Source organism: Haemorhous mexicanus, chromosome 9, assembly GCF_027477595.1.
Source record: "Haemorhous mexicanus isolate bHaeMex1 chromosome 9, bHaeMex1.pri, whole genome shotgun sequence".
Taxonomy (NCBI): Eukaryota; Metazoa; Chordata; class Aves; order Passeriformes; family Fringillidae; genus Haemorhous; species Haemorhous mexicanus.
This window is the reverse complement of record NC_082349.1, coordinates 2,679,129-2,702,066: the sequence shown is the minus strand read 5'-3', so window position 1 is coordinate 2,702,066 and position 22,938 is coordinate 2,679,129. Positions and strand designations below refer to the sequence as shown.

Sequence of the window (22,938 nt, the reverse complement as noted above, 5' to 3'; positions counted from 1 at the left end):
TTACAGACAATTATTTATGGTTGCCTGGCAATCAAAGCTTTGTTTTGTGTGGCAAAAAAAGCAGAAAATAAATACCTTCCCTCTCATAACCTGCCTGCCCAGGGGATTTACAGGGTATATCCAGGTGTGCCCCATCAATTCAGGGCATGGTTATTAAATTTGAGAGCAGGAAGGTGCAGGAAGGGGAAGAGCCATTTCCTTTGATCAGCTGGATAATTCCTTGTACATTTAGGCAGATCCAAGCCCTGTCAGCTCCTCAGCTCTCCCCCTTCCAGCCCCTACACAGACAGACAAGAACATCCATCTCTGTCTCGGGGAATAAAAGCAAAGATAAAACTTTAAACAACTATAATTCCTAGAACAGATCATGAAATTCTGCAGGCAGCAGGCCTCTTTCTTTCTGCACTGTCACAGTTTTATGAGTTTATGCAAATAGCAGCAGGGTTTTTATTTTTAAATCTTGTTTTTCTTTTTTATCTCGGGAGCAAAGGGCAAGCAGGGAGCTGAAAGGCAGGGAAGGATTAGAAAGGTGATCTGCTGCATCCCCACTTCAGGCCAACAGCAGACTTTTGGAACAAGATGTAGTCTGCACATTAAAACCTACAATCCTCTTTACTGATCAACCCTCCTATGTGAAATATATCCATGAGGCTCCAGGAAAAAAAAAAAAAAACAAAATAAGATGAAATACACAAAGCATCTATTGTTGGCATTTGCACTGCAGCTAAATTTTAGATCATGTGCTGATTATAAAAAATTAAGCTCAGCCTGATCATCTTTGACCAGCAGAAGGCAGTAAAATCACAAAATGGAAAAAAACAAACCCACATGACTTTGCTTCATGAACCCAAAATTGGGCTGGTGAGTACCAGGGAAAGCAGGAATATTAGGATCTTAGGATGTTGAGCACTAATGCCAGTTCCAGACAGCTGAGAAATTCAACTCAATCCTCCACAAATCCTGCACTTTTTTTTCCTTTTAAGCTCGGCTCCCGATACAGCCAATGAGTATTTTTAAGCAGCTTAAAACAAACAGATTAATGAAGAACCTACTTTACAAAACACTTAAAAAAAAACCCCTAAAAAATCCCTCAGGACAGTGAGAGGAGATGCAGTGGTTTTTGATGGGACTTTTAGAGAGGAAATAAAGGAGAGCACACTCAGCTGGGTATTTAGGCTGGAAATTGAAATCCTTCAGAGAGTTTGGAGAAATGGGAAGCATTTTGCTGTGGAGGAATCAAAAGACACGGAATTAGAAAACAAAAGCAAAAACAACACTAACAAAAAGGCCACAAAAAACCCAAAACACCGAAAAAACAAAACCACCTAAACCATAAAGGAAACCACACAAAAAACCCCCACACGCACAAAAAAAAAAAAAAAAAAAAAAAAAAAGAAAACAAACAAAGAAAACCACTAAAAAAAATCAAACAAAACCAGGCCCCTCCCAAAAAAACCCGAGCAAAGAGAGAAGCGCTGTTAAAGGACAGCCGCAGACCCCGTGAGGGGGCTGGGATTTCGCTTCCAGCCGCGGCCCGGCCCCGCCGCCTCTCTCCATCCTCTTCCTCCATCCTCTTCCTCCCTCCTTCCCTCCTCTTCCTCCCTCCCGCCTCCCAGCCGCTCTCCCTCCGGACTACACTTCCCAGCGTGCCTTGCGCGCCACCTCCCGCTCGCCGCGCCTCGCCCCCGCCGCGGCGCCCGCCGGGAGTTGTAGTTCGCGCGCCGCTGCGCCGCGGCCGGAGCAGCGCCGGGAGGCCGCGCGCTGCCCGGGCGGCCCCGGGCATGGCGGAGGCGGCTCCGTGAGGGGTGAGCGGCGGGCGGTGGCGGCGGGACGGGCTCTCCTCAGCGGCGGCTCGAGCGCGGCCGTGTCCTGTGGGGCAGGGAACCGCCGAGCCCCTTCCCGCGCTGCCTGCGGGCTCCTGCTCGGCTGCGAGTCCTGCCGGGCGAAGCGCTCCGTGCTTGCTGCAGGACTGAGGAATAATCTGGTTTTCTTTCCGAGCCGCCTTCCCGGTATCGTTTCTAACTGCCCTCGAATTTGTTTGCAGCGCCTGAGAAATGACCTCGGGCCGCCGCTCTCCGTCCTTCTTCCGTGTGGGTGCCGCTGACTGTCGCCGCTGCCGCTCCGGGCTCCTTCAAGGTACAAATGAAAACCAAAGAAGTCTTAGTCAATAGGAGATCATTTATCGTATAATTACCCCATTGAGGCGTCATTCATCCTTCCCGCTGCGGTCTTACCGGCAGCTTGCGTTGCTTTTCTGCTGTTTATGCACACAGATGCTGTTTTGGGGGTTTGGGGTGTTTTGCATCCCTGTGAGCACCCAGCCGCTGCCCGGCAGGGATCCGCTCGGAGGGCTCAGGAGCTGGGGCTCGCTTCCAGCCGTGTCCTGCTGCTCCCTGGGGGAACATCATCCTCATGATGTGCGTCTAAACAACTTCAGAAATCGGGCAGCTTCGGGATAAAACCATTCGCTTTGGTCATTTGATATTCAAGTTGGCTTTAATATTCCTGGGACCTTCTCCCGATGCTGTTCCACTAATGTCGGTGGAACTCTGACTGATGATTTCTTACACTGATGGCAAGAACCTGTGTTTTCCCCGTGAGAAAATTATACCTGGTTTGTGTTAGCATTCTTAAAAGCCCTTTTTGCATCTTTAGCATAATGTCAGGGAAGAAATGTACCAGGAGGAAAGATCAATGTGCTGTGGTGACCATTGTCTTTGGAAAGAAAATTAGCTTCTTTCTCATTTCCATAATTTTGTCTTCAGGCCCTTTCAGGACTGTAGAGTTTGTTTCATTTCTAATTTTAGCCAGAGGAAGCTTTTATAGGAATTGGTTTTTAAGGCAATCAGTGGTAAAGCAATCTGGATAAATGGTTGTTGCTGATGGATCATGTGAAGGAAGACAGGACGAAACACTCCCCCTGAAGAAGCTCATTTTGCCACTTTGCTGTCTAGAGCTGGTGATACAGTCAGGCTTTCCTTTTTTTCCTAAAGAAAAAAGAGGGGAGGAAAGGCAGGAAGGTAAAACCCAGCTTGAAATTCTCCTTTTCCTCCTTCCCCAGCTTAACACAAGGCTAATCACAGCAGGGATGTAGACACTTGTTATTTTCGCTAGGAAAACCTCAGCCTTTCCTCATGTTCCTGAGCTAGATTGCAGATCCCCAAAGAGTGGATCTGTGTGAGTACCCTCAGGCTCAGGTGATGCTCCCACCCTGACATCTTCACCCTCTCCTTAATTACACTGTCAGTGATTGGGTTTACTTAAAATTCATTCCCAGTGGAGAGAAGTGACCCAGTTAAGTTTTTGTCCTGCTTCTGATCCCTGTTCCGTGGAGAACAGCACATGGAAAGGTAAATACAGCACTAAATACTCCTTTTAAAGCAAGGAGGCTTTTTCCTGGCTCAAGTTTATTAATTAAATGGGGAAGTTCACTGTTGCTCATGTCAGGTGGTGCTGTCAGGACTTAGATAAAAATTCTGTGAAGGTTGCAGCGATGTCTCACTGTTGATCAGCTTTTGATGTCCCACAAGAGCTGCTGTTGAAGCAGGAGCTCTTAATTTTACATCTCTCTGTGCAAGGGTTTTGGCCACCAAATACCATCAAGAAACTTTCTGTGTCAGGTATTTCAAGGTGATCCACTGACAGAATACACGTGGTGAAGGAAGTTCTGTTCATTAACAGCAAACTTCTGTTACAAATGGGGCAGCTGGGCTGTGGAGAGGGTTCTGTCCCATTTTCCCAGATTTCTTAGAAACAGGGATAAAGGCATTACCAATTACCTATTTATTTATTTATGTATTTATTACCAATTGTTACCAGTTCAGGTTGCTTTTAAGGTGAAATCTGTCTTATCCTGCAGCGCAGAAAGAGCCTGTAAAGGTGCATTTCCTTGGAAAATTTATCAGGAGTTTTTACAAAATTAGCCTGCACTGTGTTGGATTTTAACACAAAAAGTGCTTTTTGTTTTCTCTTCAGCAGAAAAGGACAGCATCTTTTCTGTGTAGTGGGCTGCATGTCAGCTCTCCACCTCACTGCTGATAAAATGAGTGTGCTCGTGTGCCAGCACAGGTTTTGTGCTCTGGAGCAGTTCGTGGTACAAGGCAGAGCTGCTGGAGAGCATTATCTTTTATTTAGCTTTGTGTAGTGCTTTTATTGGTGTATATTTGGAATTAAATTATTTTATTACTTATTCATGGGACACGGGATTGCTTCTCAGTGCCTGGTGGTGGAGGGTTCTGTGAGTTTATTGCTGTTTCTGGCCATGTTGGGCTTAAGTGCCTGAGTGGGGGATGCTGAGTGTTTATATTTTGGTTTTTGCAGCAGCAGAACTGAAAGCCTCACAAGACAGCGATGGCTTTTTCTCTGGAATTTGAATATGGAGGCCACGGGGACAGATGAAGTAGAAAAGATCAAATCAAAGTTTATGTCTGCATGGCACAACATGAAATACAGTAAGTGGAGCAGAGTGTGGTGAGATCTGTCCTCATTAAAAGGAATGGAGTGTTTCTTGTTGGCATGAATGGAATCATAACTAATTAATACTACAAATGCAATATGGCCCTTGTAACAATTTTTCTTTGATGTTATAAATGAGTGCCACTAAAAAACTTCCTTAGCTTCTCATTTTTTCAAATAAATATTGCATAATTTCATTTTGAATGACTTCTTTTGGAAACAAAAATATATTCTGTAAATTACTCTGGATTTGCTTAGGCTTTTGAACAAGGATCATATGGAATCATCTGTACAAAGATTTATTTTGTTTATAAATATGCTTTTATGGAAAAAAAATAGGATGGTGTGTGAGATACAAACTCCACTGAAGAATCTACCCTTGAGTAACATTTTTTCCACAGGTGAACATCAGTAATTCATTTATGAGCAACCAGATTTTCAAGTGTGCCCTTTACTAATCTGTCCTTGATTTTTCTGCTTTCCCTTTAGGACTGTGGATGCTCAGATTTACCACCAGATTTCTGATAAACTTTATTAATCGTAGCTGTGTTTTGGAGATGTCTGGCAAGATGAAAAGATACTTTTTTTTCTGCTTTCTTTGAGGCTGTCACATGGTTGAAAGGGAACAGTAGCCATTGTACCTTTTATGGGATTTTTTATGAGACCAAAACCCAATATCAATGCTTTTTTATTTTTTTAATTCCCCTTTCAGGGGTTACCTTTGGCTTAACCAGATGCTGTCAGCATTTTCTCTTGGAAAGCTCAGTCACAAATTTGTATTTGTTTTGCATCTGTTTTAGGTTGGGTGTTGAAAACAAAAACTTACTTCAGTCGGAACTCTCCAGTTTTTCTGCTGGGAAAATGTTACCACTTCAAAACTGAGGGTGAGTACAGAGCTCTTCACTCATTCCAATCTTCCTCAGCAGGAGTAAGGTATTTTTAATCTTCTAGAAAGACTGGCATTAACAATTACCAAATCCAAAATGTAAATATGAAAAGCTTAGAAAATACTCATTTAAATGTCCACCTCTAATGCAGCCCATCCTAACCTGCATTACTCAGATTTTACCCCAAAACCTTGTGCTTTCTGTAAAAATTGGTGTTGTAATTTGCACTTCATTTACCATCAACTGGAGATTTTCTCTCTAAAAACTCCTGATGTAAATATTGACAAGGCCTGGTTGGTGCAGGGTCACTGCACCAACACCTTTGTTGTCACTTTCCAGTGTGCAGGTTTTAAGTCTGTCTCTTTATTTGACCATTCACACTTGGGTGAATTAAGCACTTACTTGCAGGTCAGTGGTTCCACTGGCACAGTGGTGTCTGCATGGTTCTTTTGATTTTTCTTTTTTTTTTTTTTTTTTTTTTTTTTTAATCTGGCACCTTTCTGTTACGTTTGCCTTCCAATTTTCCTTTGTTTTACTTGAGGCAATTGTGAATTTTTGTAAATTTAAATTTGATAGTTGTTACTTGCTTTCTAATAACAGAAGTGCCATAACAAATGAATTGGAGCTGAAGCTGTGCTTTGCCTTGCAGAGTCTGGAGAGCTCTCTACAGATGGGTCCAATTTTGATAAAATCAGCACTGAGATTTCGGGGAACGTCGAGGAGTTCCGCAGGGATTTCATTTCTAGGATCTGGCTGACCTACAGGGAGGAGTTCCCTCAGATCAAGGGCTCTGCTCTGACCACAGACTGTGGCTGGGGCTGCACGCTCAGAACGGGGCAGATGCTGCTGGCTCAAGGGCTGATGCTTCATTTCCTTGGGAGAGGTGAGTTAGGAGAGAAGATCTGTGTTTGCATAAGCCCAGGCATTCTGTAGAGACCAAAATGGCCTTTTTTTATCCCAAATCTGAAGGGCCAGCTGGTTTTGGTTGTGGGCTCCTCACTCCTGTTGGAATTGTCCCATTGCACAGAGACCTGGCTGTCCTGTCCCTTCCATTTCTGAGAACCAAAGTGTGCCAAAGCAAACTTCTGTGGAGTTCCCAGTATCCAAGTGTGAGTTAATACATCATAAAAGTGTGATCCTCTCTGGGTGTTCTTACCCATGCACATGCCCAGTTCTCTGGAAATTTGATTGTTTCTTGAACTCCAGGTGTAGAAGTGAGTTCCCCAGCCCATAGCTGTGGGCTATGGCAGAAGTGATGTTCTTTTATCAGTTCTAAAGTTGTCCATTATTGAATTTCTTCTGGTGTTAATATATTGAGTTCCTAGAAGGATCCTAATCTAACTTCAATACATCATTCTCTGTTGGGAAATGTTCACTGTGTCATTCTTTCCCTTCCCCCCATGTACTTAAGAGAGGAGCTTCCCTTTTTTCCTTACCACTGTCTGTCTCAAAGTCCTCCCTCAGTCACAGCCAGCTGAACCTTTAGGAGCTGTGGGACCCTTTCTGCTGTCATGGGCTGAGTGTCCATGTCCTCATTCTTCCAGGCTGAGCCATGTCCTGCAGAGAGGTATTTTAGCTTGGCAGAGTTAAACACCTTTTCATTCCATCCCACTGCCAGTCCCTTTCATAACAATCATCCATTGCCTGCTTCAGAACGAGCCAAGGTACGAGCCAAGGCACGCCCTGAATCCGCCCGGCGGGGCTGAGAGAACACAGTGCATTGTTTCCTCAGCCATTTGTGGGCTCTCAGGATCACTTCAGCAGAAGATCCTTCTGAAAGCCTGTTTTGATCACACTTTGCCCTGGCTGTGCAGCTCTGATGGAAGCTGGGAGCAAGGTCCCAGCCCAGCTGCACCACAGAGTCTCTGTTCTAGCAATGGCAGGACTGAGCTGTGGGGTTGGCTCGGTGAAAGTGCCTTTGGCTGTAGATATTTAACTCATAAAACATTCATTATCTCTTTCAACTGACTGCACATATCAAAAAGTGTGTAAATACTTCTGCTGAGAACACAAATCCCTTAAATATCACTCTTCTTATACATACATTTAAAAGGAATTCAAGACCTGCCCAGAAGACTCCCTGTGAGCAGGAGTGTGTAATGGCTCATTTGGAAATAACCCCAAACAAAAAAAGCCTCAGGTTTCTATCTTTAAAATCCATGGTTCCAAAGAATTCCTTGTGTGTCCCCCTTGTATTCTAATTTAGAAATGATGGGGTGATTCCAGAGTGCTCTGGTTCCTGTGGCAATCCAAATCCACAGAAAGATGGGGTAGGGATGATCTTTCTGGGCTGCTTTGCTCCTCACTTGGTCTTCTGACAGCTGGTGAATTATCTTTTGAAAAGCTTTTTATGAGGTCTGGGCAGCTTTGGAAACATATTTAAATGTTTACAGGAAGTTTTTCATGGCTGTTTACTCTTTTCCCAGAGATGTTTTCGTTCTCGTTTAATGGTGTTGTTTCTGTTAGGAAGCAAAACTTGCCTGGAGTTTCTAGCTGAGATATTTACACTTCCACTGCCATGTGGAATGTTCCAGATATTGCTGGATGTTGTTGGGAATGAGTTTTGATTTTAAATTTGAAATGCCTGTGCTTGAGACACTGGCTGGGGTGTGAAGCTGAGAGCCCAGAGCAGCAGGGCCTGTGAGGATGTTACACTGAGCTGGCTCTGTGTTGGGAATTGGGGGAGAATTCCAGGCATCTTCCTGGGCCTGCTGAACCCCATTGTGTAGGAGGAATGCTGTGTGGGATGCATCATCCATAGGGAATCCTTCAGCTGGAAGAGCAGACTGGAGATACTGAATGATATTTAAACAAGTTTGCCTTGTAATCTGAAGGAATTAATGAATTTGGTGAATTAAAAAATCCTGCCTGCCTGTTTTTCTGCTGATCTCCTTTGCCATTTAGCCGGAAAGAAATGTTTGATTTTACATCAATAATTCCTCAGGTCTGCCTGGTTTTTTAATAACTGAAAAATAAGAAGAATTAAGAACTTTTGAAATTTCTTGTTTGACACAGATAAAAGGTTTTTGGATATTATTAAAGCAACATTCATGTATTTAATATGTAAGAGAGTTCTAACCTGTAACCAGGTGTATCTTGTTTATTCAGCTGACTGGGATGGTCACCCAAAAATCACCAGAAAATCGAAGCAAATCCTGCTCTTCTAGAATGCTTTGTTCACATGTTAGCAGTGACATGTAAAACACACATAATCACTTCAATGAGCGTGGGGGACAAAGGGAAGTGCTTTGCTAATTATGCTAATTATGAAAGGAATGTTAATGTGGATTTTCCCTTTTCCTGCTGCAGCCTGGGTGTGGCCAGAAGCCCTGGACATGGACAGCTGTGACTCGGAGTCCTGGACCAGCAGCACTGTGAGGAAGCTCACGGCCTCCTTCGAGGCGTCGCTCACGGCCGAGAGGGACCCCAAGGTCCTGGCCCGGCCCCCTGCCAGGAGGGACTGGGATGTCACTGAGAGGAGGAATGAGCTTTATCACAGGAAAATCATCTCCTGGTTCGGTGACTCCCCCCTGGCAGCCTTTGGGCTGCACCAGCTGATAGAGTACGGGAAGAAGTCCGGGAAGATGGCGGGGGATTGGTACGGGCCCGCCGTGGTGGCACACATCTTGAGGTAAAACACCTGCAGTTCTCTGCTCCTTCCCTTCGGCACATCTTGAGGTAAAACACCTGCAGTTCTCTGCTCCTTCCCTTCGGCACATCTTGAGGTAAAACACCTGCAGTTCTCTGCTCCTTTGGCACATCTTGAGGTAAAACACCTGCAGTTCTCTGCTCCTTCTCTTTGTGACATCCTGAGGTAAAACACCTGCAGTTCTCTGCTCCTTCCCTTGGCACATCCTGAGGTAAAACACCTGCAGTTCTTTGCTCCTTCCCTTTGTGACATCTTGAGGTAAAACATCTGCAGTTCTCTGCTCCTTCCCTTTGGCACATCTTGAGGTAAAACACCTGCAGTTCTCTGCTCCTTCCCTTTGGCACATCTTGAGGTAAAACACCTGCAGTTCTCTGCTCCTTCCCTTTGTGACATCTTGGGGTAAAACTCCTGCAGTTCTCTGCTCCTTCCCTTTGGCACATCTTGAGGTAAAACACCTGCAGTTCTCTGCTCCTTTCCTTTGTGACATTTTGAGGTAAAACACCTGCAGTTCTCTGCTCCTTCCCTTTTGCACATCTTGAGATAAAACACCTGCAGTTCTTTGCTCCTTTCCTTTATGACATTTTGAGGTAAAACACCTGCAGTTCTCTGCTCCTTCCCTTTTGCACATCTTGAGGTAAAACACCTGTAGTTCTCTGCTCCTTTCCTTTATGACATTTTGAGGTAAAACACCTTCAGTTCTCTGCTCCTTTCCTTTGGCACATCACAGAGGAGCATTTCTGAGTGTCCTGAGATTGCTTCAGCCTAATTGAGCAGCAAACTGTTCATTATTGGCTTTGTAAAACACCCATATCAGGAGCAATTCCAGAGCTTTTTCATAGGCAGGAAGGGAAATAGCAGCAGGTGCAGGAACTGAATGCTGAGCTTTTGTCAATCTTATTTCAGGAAAAAACACAACATTCCTGTTTTCTTGTAGAATCCCAGGTATCTCTCCCAAATCCTTTTAAGCAGAGCTGCATTTAGTGAAATGTTCTAAAAACTATCCACTCTTTCAACCTTGGAACATGCATAACATTAGAGATTTTTTTTTATACTGTAACCTGGGGGCTGTAATGTACTGATAGTGTAATGAAATGTCAGAGCTAAAATTGATGTTTTCAGCATTTCTTTGCACACATCAAATTCTTGTGAAACTGTAAATGTATGGGACTATTAATATTATAATTATATCCCAGTAAAAGTAAAGGGTCTGTGACATTCAGCGTGGTTAAAAAAAAAGTCGAAAGTCAAATTTCTCCAGACTGTGAGCCTTGATATCCAATTCTTTGAATGTTTTGGGGGTTTTTTGTAGTCTTACATATTTATTTTTTTAGTGGATTCCAGTTTACCTATAAACCAAATCACTAATAAATCATTTAAACAGCAGGAGGCAAAGTTAATGCATTTCTATATTTATATATAAATAGAAGAATTTGATATTTAATGTAAATACTATGTTAATCTGAAGTGCAGGTGTACAGAAATAATCAGGTGAGCATCCATGCAGATGCAAACAGGGATGTAGGAGTTTATCATTTTTAATGGGTTTTATTCTACTTTTTTTTCTCATGCTGGAAGCAGTCAGAATTTTTTGCTTGCTTTAATAAATTATCTGTCAAATTATTTGTCTCCCTAATGGGAGCAGAGGGGGTTTGGTGCAGGGTTCCACTCACCACAACCCCAGGGGTGATTTCCAGCTCTGCAGAGGTTTCCTTTCCTGGAGCTTTCTCTCTTGCAGCAGCACTAACAATGTACAGCCCCTCATAACTTGGGAATGGCTGCATTAAACCACTCCTCAAAATAGAGTGGGGAATAAAGGGATAGTGACCATTTAATGCAGTGTGGGCTTGAAATCAAAGGTAAATCCTGGAGTTTGAACAGTTCCCTTTCTTTGCAAATGTTGTCCCTGATAGATGACCCTGGTTCTGACTATCAGCATGGATTGTATTTTACTTTGTAGTTCTGTTACTCTGAGCCTTTTGAGGAGAGTCTAATATTGTAATTATCTTTTTGAAAGTTTTGGTGAAACTTTTTATTTCCAGGTGCTAATTTGTGGCTTGTTATATGAACTGAGGTCAAATAAAGAGATCTAATGAATTGAGAGTAGTATTTTTGTCAGCAAACTTAGCTTTTATCATCAATATACATGACAGAAAATGGTTATGAACAGAAAGAAATGAAGCAATGAATTTCATTGGAAGTTATTGTGGGATTTGGGGCCTGTTTTTGTGGGTTTCATTGTTTGTTCTCAGTAGCCAGACATTGTCATCTTGGCTTGGGAAAAATGTGCTGCCAAGACATCCATGGAAGCTACAGGCTGGAGCTTGGTATCCAGCATTTAAAACCAAATAAAAAATCCCACCCCACCACCTGTGTTTATCAGGAAGGGAAGGTGTCTTGAATTAAACAAAATAACCCCTAGAAAAACCCAAACAAACAAAAACTCCTATCACAAACAATTAAAATCAACCGGTTTCTAAAAAACCAAAATAATTTGTTTGTTTGTTGTTAATTTTTTTTTTTTTCATGAATGGTAAGTTAAATAGTTTTGTGTTTGTACTCAGAAAAGCTGTTGAAGAAGCAAGAGACCCTGAGCTGCAAGGAGTAACAGTCTATGTTGCCCAGGATTGTACAGGTAACTGTGAATTTGTAGATTTTTGCAAACATTTTAAATGGTTTTAATGCTTTTCAGTTAGCACTTAACAATAGAGCTTTAAAGGGAAAAAAATCCCAATTAAGTAGATCCACAAAATTGAGATTACGTGGACAAAGGGGTTCTTGATATGTGCAGATTGTTCATTGCTGGTTTGGTATTTTGTGGTGGAATTCCAAATCAGCAAATCAATTATTGCCTCTTCTCCTTTTACATGGAGATGCTTCTGTTAGTTGGAAGCTTTCAAGTTTTAATTATTCCTTTTAGAAGTTTATATGCAGCTATAAATATTTATTGGCTTTCTCCTGCCCTACCCCTTGTGCATTTCCTTGGCACTGCAACTCAGCAGCAGCAATTCCCATTCCACAAAATACTGCTGGGAGTGAGGAGGCTCAGCCCTGGTTCTGAGTCACCTGGGTGTTGAGTTTGGTTTTTTTTTCCTTTGTTAAAGTTGGGATTAAATGTGTAAAATTGTATTTTTTGTTTGGATTTAGATGTTTATTAGTTCTTATTTATATTACAGTCTTATAAATTTTAAGTTCTATAGTACTTTAACAATTTAAAAATGGGGTTTTATCTCTCTTTTTATTAGTTTTTTTAAGGATAAACTGTCTGATTAAGAAATGATACTTAAATTATTTTTACTTTTAACTTAAACTACCTGTGCCTTGTATTGTGGACTTTTTAAATATATAATTACACAATATCACTTAAAGTCATGAAGAAGAAGGACTAGGTACTGTTCTAAAACCTCTGTCTTGCTATATATCTATTACTATATTCTAAAACTTTTAAGTGTTTCACCATGTGGTATTACACACTTCTATTCAAACTACATACCTGTAATTCTAGTCTGTAATTCACTTTTGGAAGCCTTCTCCATGGCTTTAGTGTTCTCTTGAGGGTCAGTGCCTGTCAGCACAGAAAGTCTGAAATTCTCAGCAGCCAGGGCTCCAGCCCCTGGGCTGTGTTTTGGGAGGACAGCAGGGTTTGGAGGGGCTGCAGTTTTAGTTTGTCACACTGGAGATGTGATGCCACATTGGAGGTGTGTCTCTAAAACCTGGAGGTTCTGTTTGAAATCTGAATATTTCTGTGTGTCTCAGTCTACAGCTCGGATGTTATTGACAGGCAGTGCTCCTTTGTGGATTCTGGGAAAGCAGGCACAAAAGCTGTAATTATATTGGTTCCTGTGAGACTCGGTGGAGAGAGAACAAACACAGACTACCTGGAGTTTGTAAAGGTAGGAAATGAGAGTTCAATCATTTTTCAAAGAGTAGCACAAGGGGATATGAAAAGCAACTTCACGAGGGTGATTCTCCCCATTAAACCTGTGGTGGGGATTTTACAGTTGAAGGTTGTAAAGTTTGACTTTACAGATTTGAAATTTCCCTATTACAAGATCAGACATAATTGCAGAGCACATGATGTCCCTTGGTAAAGCAGTGATAACTGTCCTGCTCCTCCAGCAGCCACCTGAAAAGACATTAATGCAGTGCCTCAAATTACAAATGGTAATTTAATCTAGCAGGGCTCTAATAGCATATGTAACTAAGGATCAGGCAGCATTTTAAAATACAAATACACTCCATTCCTTGCTCTGTTTCTTATTTTCTTAAATAAGAAAATGGTTCAAATGGTTTTAAGCTGTTGCCTGTCTGTTCTTCCCGTTTTTTGTCTCTTTGTTCCCATGGAATTACTTGATACTTTTATTCACTACCTGAATTGTTTTTTCCCTGTCTGGATGAATGTTTCTGAGGATGGTGGTGCAGGAGTAGCAGGCAGTTACCACAATAAAAATGAGCTGGAAAAAAGGCAGACTCAAGGAGAAGGCAGAGGGGGGAAGGTGTGTGCTGTGGTTTTGTCAGCAGAGGTTCTGCAGCCACCTGAGGATGTGCTGTAATCCTGCCTCTTGCTCCTCTCAGGGAAGGGCACGTTCTCTTAGCCCTGCTGCTTTTCTTTCATTTTCCATGCTCCTCTTGATCTGTCTTTAAATTTTGGGTTCATTTTTAATTACCCCAGTGTAGGAGCACAGACAGAGGCTGAGGGTCTGTAACATGATTTATTTTGTGGCTGTCTCTTTCCTGTAACATTTCAGGAAAACATTTTGATTTTTACTGGCATGGGAGCACAGACTGGTAAAGGCCTTCAAGTTATGAACTGAAATTGTTATTAAATTTTTCCCTGATTATTTTCCTTGTGTTTTCAGACAGTTGGTTTGGGAAAGTTTTAGCTTTCAGCTGGCTGCAGTGAGTGATTCCTGCTGCTCCCTTGCCAAGGCTGTTGCAGCCTGATGGAGGCTGAGATAAGAGGGCTCTCAATTGCCTGAATCAGTCACTCCACTTCTGCCCTGACTGTTCCCAAGAAGTGACCACATTTCTTGGAGTCTGGCTTTAAGTTAAAAATGCAGATTTTAGAATGTAGCACGAGAGGTAATTTCTACAAAGGATTTTATATTTATGGGTGAAAATTGATAAATTTTTTATAATTCACTTTTACAAGAAGCTTGCCATAGATTAAACAGTTATCCATTACTCTGAGCAGCTTTGCTCCCTCTCTGCTCTGCCCTCCTTGGCTCTTGGAGCCTTTGCCTCTGATCTGCCTCAATGTTCTGTGATGCTCAGAGCATTTGCTAAGGAAACCTTCTCATTCATATTTTAAAGAAGATTTTTCAGGAAACCATCTCATTTGTATTTTAAATAAGCATCACTTCCTTAACCTGTGTAAACCATGCTGGATTTGACTCTGTAGCATCTCAGGGGAGGTTTTTAAGTGACTTTATCCTTGTCTAAGCAGGGAAGATTTTCTCTTGAGAAGTCTTGGTGTTGGTAGTCTGACAATATCAGTCTTTTTGTTGAAAGAAAAATTCCCTTCTTACACTGAGTAGTGTCCCCTTCCCAAAAGTTCTGCCTTCAGAAGGTTCTGGTTCCTCTGCCCTGCCAGGCTACCTGCAGGGATGTTGATGGGGCCTGGCTGTTGTGTGTTTCTCTCCTCCCTGGATGGGGGGCAGCTGTTTTTGGAGCTGGACCTCATAATTAATTACTCTTAACTTGAGCTGGCATTTCTGCCCAGCATGTAAAAGTTGCTGCTCTGGCCATTGTCCATTTGAGTGCAAAAGGAAGAGAGTCCCCAGGGGCAGAGGATGTAAAAGGGTGTGAAAGCTGGAAATCTCAGTGCTTTGGGATTTTTGCACTAAGGAACTGGTGCTCAGTGTGTGACATGATATTTTGTCTCCTCCCCAAAAACATGTGTGGCTATCTCATGGGAAGTCTCTGGAGTATCTGCTGGTGTGGTTTCACTTTGGTCAAGCCCCAGGAAGTCATGGAGTCAATCTTTAACAAAAACCAAAACCATTTGCCTAAAAGAGCAAAGAGCAAATATTTTAATTCAGTTTAATACTTTGGTTAATCTTAATGAGTCCCTGTTCTTGTTTTAGGGAATTTTAAGCCTGGAGTACTGTGTTGGCATCATTGGTGGCAGACCCAAGCAATCCTATTACTTTGCTGGATTCCAAGGTTAGTGTTTGACTGTGTTATGTCTCCTCAGAATTATTTCTCTCAGAGTTAGGAAGTTAATACTGAAGCAGTGGGAAACAGCGTGATTAAAATAGTAAAATGAGCACCTTATTAATTCATCACATCTCCCCAAGTCCAGCCATTTGTCATTTACCCCACGGAGTAATTGGATTCTGTAAAATGTACATTTAATTTCCCTTGTTGCATAAACAAGGCATAATTTATCTGTTTCACCAAACTTGAGGAGCGTTTGCTGTTCCTGCCTGGCAGTTCTTATTTAGGTATTTACTCTCTCCTGCTTTAAGTGGTGTTAGTTGATGCCTAAATGACAAGCAATATATTCTTGCTGTCAGAATGAAGCAGGGCGATACATTTTTCATATGCAAACTCCAGAATATAATTGTGTGTTTGTAAAAGTAATTTTATCACCAAAAATTAAATGACAGTTTCATCACTTTATAAAAATTCTGCTTATACAAGCATATTTGATTATGCAAAAGTTAATCTGTCCTGCAAAAACCTATGCTTCAGTCAATGAGTATCAGCCTGGCAAGCAGTTACTCACTGGCTTTTTTTCCAGCTGTTCTGCATAGAAATTGGATTGTAAGCAGTGTAATAATAAGGTGTTTTTTGAATTACTTGTCTTCTGTTTTGTCCTTGCAGATGACAGTTTGATTTACATGGATCCTCATTACTGCCAGTCTTTTGTAGATGTCAGCATAAAGGATTTCCCTCTTGAGGTACTATGGATATAGAGCTGGCACTGTTTTCTTCCCATATGAATCAAACACTAATTATTTAGAGCTGTTCTAGCTAGCTGCAGCTTTATGGTTTTACAGTTACATGTTATTTATCAATGTCCTGCCCTTCTTTATAGGCCTATAATCAACAAAAATGACCAGAGGTTAAATCTCAATATGGAGGTTTAATTTTTACTTCATTAATCTTCATCTGTTTTCTTTTTGATCATCATAAAATCTCCAAAATAGATGATTGCTTCATTTAAGTGATTTTCCATCAAAGAAAACAGATGATATTTGTAGGTCTTAAGCCTGTTTGGATTTGGGGTTGATAGTTTGTCTTCTTGGTCTTTTTTTTATTTATTTTTTTTTTTAATTCAAATTGCAAGCAACATCAGGGAGAATTCCTGTGGTATTCAATAGTAGGAGCCTGGAAATAGATGGAGCTAAAGGAGGTGATTAGAGAACTCAATTTACAGCTGCCCTGGGAAAACATTGGGAGCTGCAAGGAAGTGCTCAGTGGCCTCAGCACTCACAGTCACATCCTCAGGGCCATCCACACAAACTCTCCTTGATCTTGTGCCCAACTTCAGGTGAACCTCAGCAGCTCTTGGCTCAGCCTGAGGGGGCATCCACAGCCAGGACAGCAGCAGCTGCTGCAGAACAGAGCTGGAGCAAAATCCCATCAAATGGTGTTCAGGAGAACTGGTCATATAGAAGTAAAAAATCTCAAAGGGCCTGCACAGGGCTGGTGTCAAGTCCTTAAAGCAAACACTTCATGGTTTTCATTGTTTATGCTTAACAAAGTGCTTGAGTTAGCATGTTACATAACACAGAAGGGGAGGATTCTCCAGGAAATGAGAAGGTTCTGTGTGAAGCAAAAGAGCACAGCAGCAAAATGGGGCAGCAGATATCCCAGGCAGGAGGTTTGGCTGTGTTTAGAGATGCCTTTAGGTTTGCCCTGTTGAGATGTTTGGAGGAAGAGTTGATGAGTGCCAGCTGTGCCTGGGATGATCACCCAGCTCCTTCCCCTTTATCCTCACAACTGTTTTGCTCCAGTGCCCCTGAAGATTTTACAGTTTGGGAAGAAGCAGACAAAAGGTGGGAAGAGCACAGAGCAGCAGAGCTGAAGTGAATTCCTTAAGGTCCTGCTGTGGCCAAGCTACAAAAACACATCTTTTGGGTTCTGTTCCTAGGACTCAGCCTCAAAATGGTGCTGCAGACTGGCATTAATCTGAATTTCTAAAGAATACCAAGGTTTAGGCTGTGTTTGGAAGGTGTGCAAGCTGCCAGCTTGGCTTGATCTCATCCGAATGCTTTCCTGCAGACGGAAAATAGATTGCAATTTAATGCTTGCTGCATTTAATAGTATTATATCTTTGTCCAGAAATGTCAAAAGTAAACAGAAATTGCTTTCTTAGTGTGGATAGTTGCTTGTTAGATTTATCTGTAGGGAGTATTTTCAAAATTGACAAATTGTCCAGAATAAGTTGGAAATCAATCCACTCTGTATTGGCTTCCAGCATCCATTTGTTTGGAGGAATGGGAAAAAAAAATCTTCCCCACTTCTCTTTGTTGTGCAGTGATTTGTGCAGCATTAAACCCCCTGCACAACTGTAGGGACAGGGTTGCTGCTGCAATGGGATGTGGAAGGCAGGGCTTGATTTCTATTTTTTTTTTTTTCATGCATTTGATGACTCAGGAATTAATATTAAAAATACAATTGCTGTTTATAAAATTGGAAGGGTGAGGAGAAGAAGCAGTGACTAAAATCAATCTTGCAGAAATAGCCCTAATCATCTTGGTGGATGTTTTTTAGCAGAGGTTTTACAGAAACACCTCTTGGGTTTGTAATCACCAGGAAAGAACAATATATTTTATTATGTAAAACTGCTGCAGGGATGGTTACACTCGGATTTGGGAACCAGTTCTGTCTTCTGTGGATTGATTTTTGTGATTAGCAAAAAAAAAGGGATTTAATAGAGGGAGGATGATGGGTCATCCTCTGTGTCAGAGGCAGAGTGGAGGGGACTGGCTCCCTCTGAGAGCAAGTGAGGAAATAATTGCAGTTATTGGACAAAGAGCTTCACCACAACTGCAGTTCCTGTAATAAATAACCACAGAATCGGGATAGATGGAATATACTTATTTTTTTCTCTCATAAACTGAGTGAGGACCGTGGGGAAGGGGGTTTTGTGTTTGTTTTATCTTACAGCAGGGCTCTGAAAGTATCAGCTCCCAGCACTGGCGGGGCAGCATCTGTCAGGGAAAGAGATTTCACGTGAGGAAAAACCCATTTGTAAAGCAGGGCATGTTTGGTTTTTCCCTACTTGTGGATCATTGTAATATGGTTTTGCTTTTGTGTGTTTTGTGGGTTTTTGAACCCATTTCATTTACTGAAGGAAAATGCATGAGGTTGGTTTATTCCATTATGTCTCTCTTATAGAGGCTGGGGGAGGGAAGGGGCACTGGGCAGTGGTAGTAAAGCAGTAAGATAGTGCAAAAGCTGTTACAAATTCAATTTGCAGAAGAGCATTCACCTTCTCTGCCTTGGGAATATTCATAAAGTATTGCTGGGAGCAGCAGAGCTGTGACAGATTCCAAACTAACCTGGTGTGTGGGGAAGTTTGGGGAATGCAGCCTGAACAGCAGGAGGTTTTACACGGCTGGGGAAGGGTGGAATCACTTGGATATTTGGGGGGGTGGGAGAAATCACTTCCAGAGGGTGTGCTGGGGTTAAATTCAGGTGGTGCAAGGGACTGGACGTTTTGAAGCTGTTGTGGGGGGGACAAAAGTAAACATATAGCTCTGTGCCATTCCTGACTGTAACTGTGTTTTTATTTGGGAAACTTGCAGTCATTCCACTGCCCTTCTCCCAAAAAGATGTCCTTCAAAAAAATGGACCCGAGCTGCACAATAGGATTTTACTGTAGGACTGTGCAGGACTTTGAGAAGGCTTCTGAAGAAATCACCAAGGTAGGTGCTGGAGTTCCCAAATCCATCCCTCGGCCAGAACGGGGTGTGGGGAAGGGAAGAGAATCAGCCTGGCCCTCCTGAGCAGACCTAGTTCTGCTGGTGGCATTTATCCCTGCTGCTCCCGCGGTGGGAGTTGCAGCTCGGTGTTGATGCCGGCGGGAGCCCGGGCAGAGCCCGCCTGGGCGGCGGGAGCGGGGCTGGCGCCGGGCGGGCCCACGAGGTGGCACTCGTGAAGTGGCAATGTCCCCGCAGCCCTGCCGAGCGGGGCCACCCCGGCCCGGGGCAGGCCGGGGAGAGGCTGGGGAGCAGCCCGGCCCTGGGCAGGGATGGGGGGAAGGGAAGTGTTGGAGCAAACCCGAATTGTTCGTTATTTCTCCCTAGCACAAGGGGCTTTTCCTGCGGGAACTGCAGGGCTCTGTGTGAGCTCCACGGAGCAGGCGCCACCCAGCAGATCTGTCTGACCCCATCCTTCCCCTGGAAAAACTGTTCTGGATTCATCTAGGTCTCATTGGAATCAAGTTTTTTTTCTCCTCAGTTAGGCCAGTATGTTAGGGTATGGAATGCAGCATCATCAGTGTGATCTGAGCTGCTCTGTGTTTGGTGGGTTCACAGAATGCTTTGTGAAAAGGATGCAGCAGCAGATGGGCTCAGTGTTTATATTCCAACCACAGCAGCACAAGGAATTCATGTTTGTCCAGCACTTGGAATGTCCTGAGAAGTGGTATTAGTACTACAGCCAAAAAAGCATTTTTTAAAACTTAATGCTGATTATAATAAATAGATACTGATTGATGCTGAAGTTGTTTCTTTGATTCTTACCCAGAGAGGTAGAAAATAGATTAAAGAAGTAGAAGTTCCTAAGCAGATCCATGGAAAGTTTAAATAGTGAAGTTTCTGTCCTTCCATGTTTTCATGTTCTGTCACATAGAATGTCATAACATGGTCAAAAAAATCTCATGACAAAATCAGTTCCATCAGAAGTTATCTTTTTCCTATTTCTGTTCTTTCAGGTTTGGGATTAAGTACAGTTTTTTTCCTGAGCACAGTTTGTGAAAATGCTCTTGACTGATCCAAGTGCTGGAGTTATTATCCTGGTATTTTAGACAGAAGCTCTTTAGTACCAATGACATTATTTTCTAGAAATACACTTCAGGCAGTGTCAGTTTGAAAAGAGGGGAATGTTTGGATACAGGGACAATGTCAGAAACATTCTATCAATTTATCTTGCAATCTTTCCTTCTCATCCTTTGTGTTTTCCTTCTTTTCCATTATTTTTCCCTTTGTTTACAATTGTAGTGTGGTAACTCTTGAACCATAAGCTCAGTGCATTCCTAGTGTGCCCTGTGGAGGCTGAACTAAATAAATCCAGGTTCTGCCTGCTTTTTTGGGTAATAAGAGGTGAGAGATAAGATTTAGCTTTAATACTTGAGGATAAACATTATGCCCTTAGATGTTTAGAGACAGATAAATTAGGAAACTGGCAAGTTGTTGAGAGTTTCAGATTCTCTGTGGTCACTGTTGAGATGTGATGGGATGAGTTAAACAAATCTTGACCAGGTTCCCCTGGACTTTTTTTTTAGGCATTTCCTTGCCCAGTTCCTGTGTTTAGGGCTTCCTCACCTCCCTCAGTTGTGAAAATGGAAGTTTCAGTAGAGCTGAACACAGACAAGACAGTGGAACCCCAGGATTTTACTGGGATTGTTTTTATTTTTTTTCTCATTTTTTAAATGCCCCCTCAACCCCTGACTGTCATTTTTTAAATAGTCCTTACTGTTCAAAGATCTCTTTGGGGATTCTTTACTGTTTTAGGCTGATTGCTCTCCTGAAATGGTGCTCAGTGATTTTTAGTTCTGCACAATCTGTATCTGTGGTCTGATGTAGTTCTGCAGCACTGAGCTGTTTTTTCCGAAGCAGGTAGGAAAAAGTAAAATAAATTAAAAAACAAATCAGTGGGCCAAACACCCCAAAAAGCTGAAATGTCTTTCAGTGTTTAGTGGGGTTTTATCTGCTCTTAAAGATGTTTTGCTGATCTGTTTCAGTATTTAATGATTCCCCACACCCCCTTTCTCCATGGTCACTTTTCTTATTTATAAACATAGATTTTGGGCCCCCTGGTTCCCTGTGACTGTCACCAATCTGGTTTGAGCCACGTGCTCCTGACTGCCTTATTTACATTGGTGAATGTGTTTGAACTTCTAAGAAAAACACTGATTATTGCACCTGCTGATTCTACAATAAAAATGCTCAGTTGCTGCAGAATTCACACCTGGGCTTGAGGAGACCCTTATGGCCATTAACTATTTTGTAGAGGGTTTTATCTTCTGTCTTTTATCCTTTTATCTTTCTCTTTGATGCACTGAGTCTGACAGCACATACAGGTGATCTGTGTGCCAAAACCAGGGGCAGGCAGGAAATGAGCAGCTGCCTGAGAAAGGGAAGTGAATATCTGATAGGAGGAGGAAATGTTTAGATTGTGCAATGCTTTTGTCTAATGAGATAATTAAAATAATGCATTTTTTACTTGGCAGTCATCATCAGGTGAATGTGCTTGCTGCATTTCTTCATTTCCAATTAATGTTTTATCTGGTTTGTTTTACATTATAGATGTTGAAATCTTCATCCAAGGAGAAATATCCCCTGTTTACTTTTGTCAAGGGTCATTCTAGAGACTATGACTTTGCTTCCAGTCCACTCCATGAAGAACATGACCTTTTCTCTGAGGATGAGAAGAAAAGACTGAAGAGATTTAGCACAGAGGAGTTTGTCTTGCTTTAAGGACATTTTACACAAGAGCATCGGCAGCTGTCCAGGAGAACACTTGCCTTTTAACTCTAAACATGTACCTGAATTCCTTCCCCAGAAAGGCAAGCCTGTACTGAAATTGGTCTATTTTCATAAAGATGATAATGTTTTATATGTTAAGATGTCAGTTACTAATGTATGTACTAATTATTTTTGCTCACTGCTGGCTGGAGTGTCTGTGCTGTTGTGGTAGTGAAGGGAGATGCTTTGCTCAGTGCCAGCTGTGCCTGGCCAGTCCCTAAGTGCCAGCCTGTGCCCTCCTGTGCTGCCATTCCAGGCCACTCCTGAGCAGGGCTGCCAGGTGGGGCTGGCTTTGCCAGGGATGCACATCCAGGGCTGTGGGGACCACGTGGTTCTGCCTGCAGCACGGCTGGAGTTGTTCCTGTGGGAAGGGGACAAGTCCCAGCTGGGTGGCCCCACCAGTTGTGCTGCCACCCTGCCACCATGCAGAGCAGCTCCTGCTGGAAAGGTGAGGTTGATGGATCAGGAGTCACTGTCCCTGGCAGTCCTGCCATAATTATATAGGCTGAATTGGGAGTTAAGATACTATTTAGCAGTATGACTTTCTAATGGTTTCTCATTAAGCTTGCTTTGGAGCCTTAATATGAGGAGTGAAGATAAAGTATTACCTTTCCCCACAATTTTTAAAGGTTATACTATTAATATTAACTGCAACCAATCAAAGCAGCTGGAGACAATTATTAGAAGAGAGCAGTGTTTGTTTCCTGTTTCAGCTACCATAATGGTGAGGCTTCTCCTGCCAGAGCAGCTTTTAAATCAAAGCAAAGGGGGGTGGATGTGGAAAATTCTGGGCTGTGATGATTTTTTGTTTTGATACGTGTTGTTACTGTACAAATGATTACTTGGTGGTGTGTGTTCTCAGATTGCAAACAAATGTACAGAAATAGTTTCATGTTTTAACAAAGTAAATACAATATTTAAAAAACCACATTAACGCTGCTTGGGAAATAAAAGAGGTATGAAAACATGAAGTTCATGTGCCTTTTATATTAATATTAGATCCTCCAACAGTGAATATAATCCTGCATCTAAACCAATATTGTGAGGGGTGAATACTCTGTTTATTTGCAATAAAGGCAGATTTTATTGTTGTGTTGTAAACCAAATGTTACCTGGTCTAAGTGCTGCTCAGGCACAGAGGCACAAGTGTTGCTGATCCAAATAATAAGCATCATGTTTGTTCATTAAAGCACCTTTTACTTTTATGAGCAAGAACTGACTAATGGATAGATTTCAGGCAGAACTA

General features: G+C 42.3%; 1 protein-coding gene across 1 annotated transcript; it reads left to right on the top strand.

Annotated features, from left to right (window-relative positions):
- Nucleotides 1-1,707: 1,707 nt before the first annotated feature.
- Nucleotides 1,708-22,663, top strand: ATG4C (autophagy related 4C cysteine peptidase). Its single transcript, XM_059853637.1, has 12 exons — nucleotides 1,708-1,805; nucleotides 2,045-2,136; nucleotides 4,321-4,451; nucleotides 5,256-5,339; nucleotides 5,992-6,225; nucleotides 8,652-8,973; nucleotides 11,553-11,623; nucleotides 12,745-12,881; nucleotides 15,075-15,153; nucleotides 15,817-15,893; nucleotides 18,750-18,869; nucleotides 21,474-22,663. The coding sequence occupies exons 3-12, from the start codon at nucleotides 4,376-4,378 to the stop codon at nucleotides 21,642-21,644; spliced, it is 1,371 nt and encodes a 456-aa protein (XP_059709620.1). The 5' UTR covers nucleotides 1,708-1,805; nucleotides 2,045-2,136; nucleotides 4,321-4,375; the 3' UTR covers nucleotides 21,645-22,663.
- Nucleotides 22,664-22,938: the final 275 nt, after the last annotated feature.

Excerpts from the sequence above, each read along its gene's own strand:
- ATG4C (XM_059853637.1), top strand. The coding sequence starts at position 4,376 with ATGGAGGCCACGGGGACAGATGAAGTAGAAAAGATCAAATCAAAGTTT. Across the intron at positions 4,452-5,255 it reads ATGGCACAACATGAAATACA|GTTGGGTGTTGAAAACAAAA; the intron begins GTAAGTGGAGCA and ends CATCTGTTTTAG. Across the intron at positions 11,624-12,744 it reads TGTTGCCCAGGATTGTACAG|TCTACAGCTCGGATGTTATT; the intron begins GTAACTGTGAAT and ends TGTGTGTCTCAG.